The 8245-nt window shown below is 42.0% G+C and overlaps 1 protein-coding gene across 1 annotated transcript; it reads right to left on the bottom strand.

Annotated features, from left to right (window-relative positions):
• Positions 1-644: 644 nt before the first annotated feature.
• On the bottom strand, positions 645-7443 carry LOC144249756 (uncharacterized protein C2orf78-like). Its single transcript, XM_077791926.1, has 3 exons — positions 7347-7443; positions 3365-4129; positions 645-2560 (listed from the first exon to the last, which is right to left on the bottom strand). The coding sequence occupies exons 1-3, from the start codon at positions 7441-7443 to the stop codon at positions 645-647; spliced, it is 2778 nt and encodes a 925-aa protein (XP_077648052.1).
• Between the last annotated feature and the right edge of the window lie 802 nt (positions 7444-8245).

Genomic DNA, 8245 nt, shown 5'->3' with positions numbered 1-8245 from the left:
TCTATTAACCAATTCTATGGAATTTCTTCCTTCAATTTGACTAAACTTTAAAAATATATTAGAGTGAATACATTTGTATCTTTGTATCTACATATTTATAAAATTTATATCTACACATGTGGAAAACTATGTGATGCCCAAGCAGTACCAGGAAGCATCTTTATTACTTATCTCTCAAACAATACTATTACATTTCTTTATTCAAGTATATTAAGTCTTAAAAATATATAAGTGAACACTTTTGTATCTATGTACCTCTCTGTATATATACGTATAAAACTATTTGATATTCAAATGGCAATATAAAGCCTCTTTATTACTTACCCTCTAATCAATACTATAGCATTTCTTTATTAAACTATACTACCTTTTCAACTATGAATAAATTCTCATGTATCTATCTATGTGTATATGAGAACACTATTTGGTACCCTTGTAGTACCGAAAGGCCTCTTTATTTTCTAACAATTCTCAGTGGTACCAGAAGGCCTCTTTATTATGTATTAGTGAATAATATTACATTTCTTTGTATAAGTTTATTAAACGTTGAAAGCATCTGAGAATAAATAAATGTGTATCACTCTATCTAGATACATGTGGAAAACTATTTGGTCCCTAAGTGGCACCACTGATCTTAGCAGCTCTTACATTGTGTAGCCATAGTAGCGAGAAATCTCCATCTCTCTTTCCCTCTCAATGAAACACTGCACTCTCCCCAAAGCAGTGTACTTGGCAGCATTCTCACGCTCTTGTTGAGCCTTCTTCTTCATGGCTTCCCGCTCTGGCCTCTGCTGTTTGGTGATGGGAGTTGATACTACTTGCCCAGCAACATTGGGTTTCCTCCATGGAATTGGTTGTAAGGCAAAGTCTTGGAGGAGATATTGGTTTTGAGGCTTGGGCGGTTGTGACTGGGGCTTGGTCCCAACCCTGGGAATGGGTTGCCAATGAAGAGAAGTACAAGATGATGTTTTGTAGGGTGCAGGCCCAGAAGCAGCAGACCAAGGGACACTAGGCTGGGTAGAAGCGCTCACACGTGACTGAATGGCATGAGTCAAAACGGGGTGAGCTGGCTTGGCAGGACGAATCCAAGATGGGTTGGCAGTAGCTGGTTGGGATGTGTTGACTGCCATGGGTTGAGCTGAGCTAGCAGGGCCAGGCTGGGCAGGGTAAGCCCCAGTGGGTCTCCGTGAGGTCAGAGACTGTGGCCTCCTATTGATTACTGGTCGAGGTGGAGGTTTCTCCTGGGTCAGAAAAGGCAAAGGTACCAATTTGACCTTCCCAGGTGGTGGAGGCTCACCAATGGATGGAGCGGGACCCTCTCCTTCAGCACTGATATCTGGATTCTGGGCTTTGACTTGTGATTTCTCAGGACCCTTAACCACCAGCCTTGGTTTCATAGCTGGGCATGTACGGGGGTCTTGGGTACTGCCTGAGTTTCCCGGGGCCCTGGAGGAAGAGAGCCCAGTTTTCTTGTCATTCTTCTTCCCCAGTGCGTGGAAAACCTGCACCGACTCCACCATGTGCATGCCGAGACAGCTCCGAGGCTTTTTAAAGGACTCCTGGCAAAGCTCAGGTTGGTTCCTCTTCCGCTTTAGTTTGGGCACAGTTGTCTTCTCTTCCGCCTGGACTCTGTTGCCTGGCTGCTTCCTCTCCTCGGCTTTCTTGGAATTTTTTTCCCTGGTTCTCTTGGTCTTTTCCTGCCCATGGCCCTTAGCCTTGCTGTTCCTGCTGGATGCAGCTTCCTGAGCTTTGCTGTTAGAGTGCTTGGCTGTGTGCACATTGGCCCTACTGCTGTCTGTATCCCTGTGAGCAACTTCTCCTCCTAATGCACCCTCTAGGTCCCTTAGCTGCATTTTGGCCTGAGGAGTTCCATGAGGAGACTCTGAGGCTTTATGTTTTTTGTTCCTCACTGGATCACTAGGACCCTTTAAGGCACTTGTGATTTCCTGCCCCTGATTCACCATGATGGATCTGGTGTCATTGGAATTTGTTATTGTGGGACTCTCAGCTTGGTCAAGGTCTTTCAAGGAATCGAAAAGCTCAGGAAGTTGAATATCCCCCAGCAGTGCAGTGAGGTCTCCAAAACAACTGCTAAATTCAGTCCCATTTTCAAGTGTGCCTTGGTCCTCAAGACTCAAGCTACTCCTTTCTAGAAGGGTATTTTCAGAATGTGGCTTCTCCTCTTGGTCCAGAGGACCAACGGAGGCCAGAAGCCGGTGGATTTCTGGGATGTCTAAAGGGAGTAGTGGAGGATCCTGGTTCTCCATGGCAATTTGGTAGGCATCCAGCGGCTCTGTGAGCATGGTGTTAATCTCACACAAATTCTTAATCTCTGTTTGTTTCTGGCTTTGATTTGGGGGCAATGCCAAGAAATCAGTGGAACTCTGGACTGGAGTGATTGTGGAAATGTCCCCAAGTTCAGTTTGTGAGTTTTTCTCACTTATTTGGCTTTTTCTGTTATTGCAGATGTATGAGAATTCTGGAGGCTGTGGAAGACAAAATGTCTGACTTGGAGGTTGCAATCCCAAGGAAGCCTCCATCCCTAGGGAAGTTTCCATCCCTGCAAAGGAATCAAGGACGATGGTAAGTAGGATGCTCCCCCTTCCCAGCTACACACTATTCAGGGAAACCACCAACTGTGGAGAAAGCATTTCTATTAGCTCTTTTAAAGGACCACTGACAGATATCTGTTAAGAGTTGCATATTAGTTACAGGTGATCCCTTGAAGTCTTACTTTTGGGCTGGTTCATCACCATGGCAGCATGGGTTTCTGGTAGAGCACTTGTCTCCTCTGTGGGAAACCCAGAAAAACTCTTTCATGAAGTCTCTCGTTCTCATATAGGGGCCTCTCAATTCTCTCCACTCTCCCCAGAATGTAAGAACACTTAACACCATGAACTAGGAGAGGGTGGAGCTGTTGCTCATGAGATCAATGTGAATGGTCGTGGGTTTTGGACTCCTGCTTTGGGCAGCATCTCTACATACAGAGGTTAAATCCTGCAGTCAATTAAGGGACAATTAAACTGTCACACCCTGATATGTGTTGATGTATTTTTCTAAACCAAAGTACAATTAGGGAAATATATTTATAGTGTGGTTGTGCAGCTGGACTGAGTGCAAAAATAGTGAACAGCCGCTTCCTTCCGTGTGCTCCTAGAGGTCTCTTAAATGCATGGGTGGCCATTATGCTGTGCTGCATGCTTCTCTTACAGAGTCTGAAAATGGGGACTGCTGAACAAGATTGTGGTTAAAATCTCAGCACTTGAATTCTAGGGATGTGTGGACGCACAATTACCAGCTGAAAACTGGACCCTCCATTCGAATGGTAATCTTATTCCTTCCCCTTTTTGCTGTTTGTACTCACCTTGAAAATTTGTTCCTTCTATACTCTGAGTGGACACAGAGTAGTAGGTCACAGGTGTAGGGACTGATGGTAGGGCATTTGTGGGCTGAACTTCCTTTAGCACTGTCACCATTTCTGGTTGAGGGGCAGCGGCACTACTTCCTGCATATGGCACAGAGCCATAGGATTGCAGGCAGGGCCAATGTTCTCCAGAGAGCAGAGTCCCCAGAGAGCTTTGATCATAGTAGTAGACCTGGCTTCCTTCTTGGTGGGGTAGTGAGAGGCAATGTCCTTGATTTGGAATCTGAGGTAGTGTCACCTGGACAAGCCTACCCGATAGTAGTGGATACCCAGGGATCATGACATTGGCTTCGGAAGTTTTGTCATCCTGGAATGCCATAGATAGGGAAGAATCTGCTGTAATCTGCCTTAACCTGACAGTCAGATTAAAGTCCCTGAGTGAAGATGAGCTCTTTTCAGCACTTCCTGGGATATACCACTCAGAGATACTTGGACAGGGGGCAGGTGCCATGGGAGTCTGGTTCCGGCCAGTAACCCCAGACACCATGACTGTGCTAGCATGTTGATAAAGGGAGGCACTGCCCATGAGTGGCTGGAAGGAGGTGCCACAGGTTGAGGGCAGTAACCATGCTGAAGTGGCAGCTGGAGCAGAGGCTCTGGAGAAGTTGCAGACACTTCCTGTCAGGGAAGCTGCATTGGTCACCACAGGAAGAGAGAGCTGCAGAGAATCAGCATTTCCATGTAAAGAAGAATTTTGGAAATTTTCTGTAGGAAGAAGAGGGTGGTGAAAATATTGATGAGACAGGCAGATTCTTACAATAGTCAAGAAACAATGACATCTTACTGTTGTAGTAATCAGGAGGGCCCTGATTTCAATAATCATTGAGAGACCCCAAATCACTCCATTTAGGATGGCTGCAAGTACTCTTCTGATTACCTGCCTTTTCTCTCAAATTGGGCACAGAAGTCCCAAGTGGTCTGCTTCACACATTGTTCCCTATAAGCATCCTTCTACCTGTCCTACCTTTCCTTTGAGCCTGCACTAGTATTGACTCCTGAATTGGCCCTAGAACTGAAGTATTTTCGAACTCAGAGAAAACCCCAACATTACCAGTTAGCAAATGAGTACACCAAGGGTCAGGGAAGTGAGACTGACTTTTTCAGAATCCGCAACAGATTATGGAAACTTTCTCCCTGGCCAGGACTCTTGTTCCAAAGACCAGAAATCTGGAGATACAGAAATTTGTTTTTCCCTGTTCATAGAAAATCGTACTGATATCACCACAGTGATCTTTAGTATCTCCTTTTGTTTGTCCAGGTCACATGATATTTCCTAGAGTTCAGTTTGACCATCCAAATGATAATTTAAGCGTCATTCTTTGCCCTCTTTCAGCCTAACTGCTGATCCTACATGAAAATGACTACCTGAAATTCAGTTTCTCAAGAAATGCTTCTTGAAAGAAATTGAAACATGCGAGGCCCTGGGTTCAATCCTGAGCACCATGTAAAAATAAATAAAATAAAAGTATTGTCTTGAGCTACAACTGATAAATAGGTATTACAAAAAGTTTCATTTGGAGGGAGTTACAGTATGTTCTGTAAAGATAGAAGCAAAAGTCAAACACAGCTCAGAACTAAAAGGAATGACTACGTAGTAATGAACATATGGATATGAGCAAAAGTGAGTGTATATGAAATTTGCTAAGAAATGAGTTCTGTTATCATGCATACAATATTATGAAAGTGAATGTTTCTCTTTGATTTTAGTGAATACTCTTAATCAAAACAAAGCTCATAATTGAAGGTGAGTTTGAATGCATTCTCAAGCTGTACATATAGACAGAGAAACTATACTAAAAATGTGTGTAATTTTAAGTAAAGTGAACACAAATTTGAAGTAAAGTGAACACAAATTTAAGTAGGGTGAACAGATGGGTAGCCATGTGGAGAAGCGAAAACTAAAGCCAAAACCCATGATGAATCTGGGCATGCTGTGGTGGGCCTCTGGTCCCAGCACCCGGGAGCCTGAGGCAGTGGGATTGCAGGAAACCAGGAATTCAAAGCCACTCTGGGCAATTCAGCAAGATCCTATCTGAGAAAAGAAATAAAATATCCTGGAGATATAGCTTGTGTAGCATGCTTGCCTAGCATTCATGAGACCCTGTGTTCAATCCTCAGAACTGGAAAGAAGAGAAGAAAATAAGAAAGAAAGAATGAATGAGAGGAAGGAAGGAAGGCATAAGGAGCAAGGCAGGGAGGGAAGGAGAGAGAAATGGAGGGAGTGAGGGAAAGAAGAAGGGAATGAGGACAGAAGGAAGGACGAAAGAAATTTTGTACATACTAGAGAAAAAAACAATAAGTGTAAAGTCATTACTGTTCTTGTTTCTCTTCCTCTAAGGATTACCAACACCAAATAAAAGACATTAATTCCACTAGGTAGATATTTCAATTAATATAAACACATTTTCTGATAATCCTTTTGATTATTCAAAAAACAGAAAAAATGCTTTAACAAAATCATAGAAGCCTGGTTTATTATCACATTTAGAGAAAAGTCTTGTCCCTAAAGTCTGAGAAAACCATCACAGTATAATAAAATAACAAATTTAAAACAATTTTTGTCTTTTATTCTGACATTTTCTTCTCCCATTTATATTAATACAAAAATGTTTGAGCTACCTTACACCCCAGCCCCAAACAATTATTTGAAATGTAGACAAAACAAAACGTCTTCACATAGTTATTTAAATAAACTTGGAATTAGAGATGTGAGCTTGAATTTTTATTCTTATACAGTTCTTTCTTTCGGTTCTTAGATTTAGAAATCATCAATGACCATTTGTATATTGTCTGTTTTAGAAAAAAAAAACTGTTGTAAAGATGGAAAACAGCTTCACCTTGACAGCTTATATCACACAAAGGAATGTGTCCTTCTGATGCAGGTTTGGACAAAACATGTTTTAGAAATCACTGTAGTTTAAAAATCAGAACAAAATAGGACACGGAAATTGCCATTTCCCCAGCTCTGTCTAGAACCACTTTCCTTGGCATGTTTGGAGGAAGAATCATTTCTAAAACATACTTCTAAAATGTTCATGTTCAAACTGTCAACATCATCTGTGTTGAAAGCGATCATAGAAGAACTCTAACAGCCAAGTGTGACTTTTCTGATAACCTGCTTACCCCAGTGATACCCTCATTCAAGTCTTAGTTTCCTTGCTGGTCTGTTAATCTAAACATTCTCTAAACCAGCCTCTGGGAACATTCACTCTATGCTGTCTGTTGGTTTAAATAAAATCTTTGCTTTTCTTCCACATCCATCCCAACCAACCTCTTTTTTTCTCAACAACATCATTCTCTTCATCTCTATTTTTCTAACATTTTCTTCTCCTTTATTTTTATATTTTCTTCCTCCGCCGAGTTCCTATTGCCGTGTGCTTAAACAGTCACAAACTTGCTTTCCCAAGAACATCTGCCTCCTTACAGCCCTGTCCTCCTGCTCCTCTCTCCCTATTTCTCTTTTCACCTAGTTGAAACAGAAAACTCCCAAATATGTGAATGTCCCTTTTATGAACGGCACTAAATTTGAAATACTGAAGTAGAAATCTTTTTGAAGGGAACCTGTTACAGAGGAAACCTCTTGGTTTCCACCCTGCCTAGGTTTTGTCTCTTTCAGTTGAAACAACACAACCATGAAATCGGATTTCATTCTCTATAAACACGCCCCTCAAGATGCAAGAAAAGTAAGGGACCAGAACATGGGCAATCTGTTATCCTCATGTAGCAAATCAGGAAACAGATTTTGTGAGAGAGTAAGATAGTCCAGTTCTATACCTAGTACATGTCAAATTCCAAATGAAATTAGGTGTCCAGATTTCTAGTTCCATCCTTTCCCCTATTATTCTTAGCTCTTTTGACTCCATTAGTAAATTGAGGCAGGTAAAAAGTCTAATAAAAAGCTTTAAAAAGTTTCTTTACTCACCTGACATGGTCAGAGAAGAGGTCACATCAATTGTAGATACAAAGGATGAGGAGATCACCCTAGAGGATGCGTGGGTGGCTGAGGCTAGAGAATGCATGTTTCCCAGTATGGAGTTCACTGGTCACTGTTTACTGGCCACACTAATGACTGGTTACTGGTCACTGGTCACTGGTCACTTGCGATGATTCAAATTTGTTTACAACTACATGGCAAGCCTAAGATTCTAGCAGGTGGCAGTAGGTTTGGTGGGAGAATGATGTCACAAACCTGGCCGTTTAAAGGTATGAAGTAGCCAATAGAGTGGTCAGACTCCGAAGGAGAAGGTGGGATTGGGTGGGGAAAATGACAAGAGAGTTGATTGGGTGGAGAAAGTGACAGGAAAGTTATAATAGAAACTAAATGGCTCAGTTCTGGTAGGTGAGCCCTGCAGGAGGGACATAATGGGCTCACCCCATGGCTCCCCTCCCCCAGGCTCTTGTGTTAGGGATATCATCTCTGTGTTCCTCTTAAATGTTCATTAAAATATTATGAATATGTTATAAATTATGTTTCACACTATAAGAGGTAATAGTAATACATTACTTTATTAACATATGCAGTTAATATCCCTGGAGATGGAAGAAAGAGACATCTAGGTTGAGCAAGTATAGTGGTTCTGGAACCACAGAAGTTGATTTGATTATTGAAGTTACTGCAGTATTCAAGGATTCAGAAAGGGGTTAAAAAGTTGTTTTTTTTTTTTCCCTATTTGTAGATGGACCCAATACTTTTATTTTATTCATGGGTCAAGTCCAGTGCCTCACGAGTGCTTGGCTAACATTCTACCACTGAGCCACAATCCCAGCCCTAGGGGGAAGTTCCTTGAGTGCATTCTCTGGGGAATGATGTGGCCCAAGATT

The sequence above is a fragment of the Urocitellus parryii genome, chromosome 12 (assembly GCF_045843805.1).
Source record: "Urocitellus parryii isolate mUroPar1 chromosome 12, mUroPar1.hap1, whole genome shotgun sequence".
Lineage (NCBI taxonomy): Eukaryota > Metazoa > Chordata > Mammalia > Rodentia > Sciuridae > Urocitellus > Urocitellus parryii.
The sequence above is the reverse complement of the archived record's forward strand: the minus strand, read 5'-3'. Positions and strand labels throughout refer to the sequence as shown.

Bases quoted from the DNA above. Each gene is read 5' to 3' on its own strand.
- LOC144249756 (XM_077791926.1), bottom strand. From the start codon at position 7,443: ATGCATTCTCTAGCCTCAGCCACCCACGCATCCTCTAGGGTGATCTCC. The intron at 4,130-7,346 runs GTGAGTAAAGAA...TTCTTCCTACAG, and splicing joins CTCTTCTCTGACCATGTCAG to AAAATTTCCAAAATTCTTCT. The intron at 2,561-3,364 runs GTGAGTACAAAC...ATTCCTTTGCAG, and splicing joins AGAAGGAACAAATTTTCAAG to GGATGGAAACTTCCCTAGGG.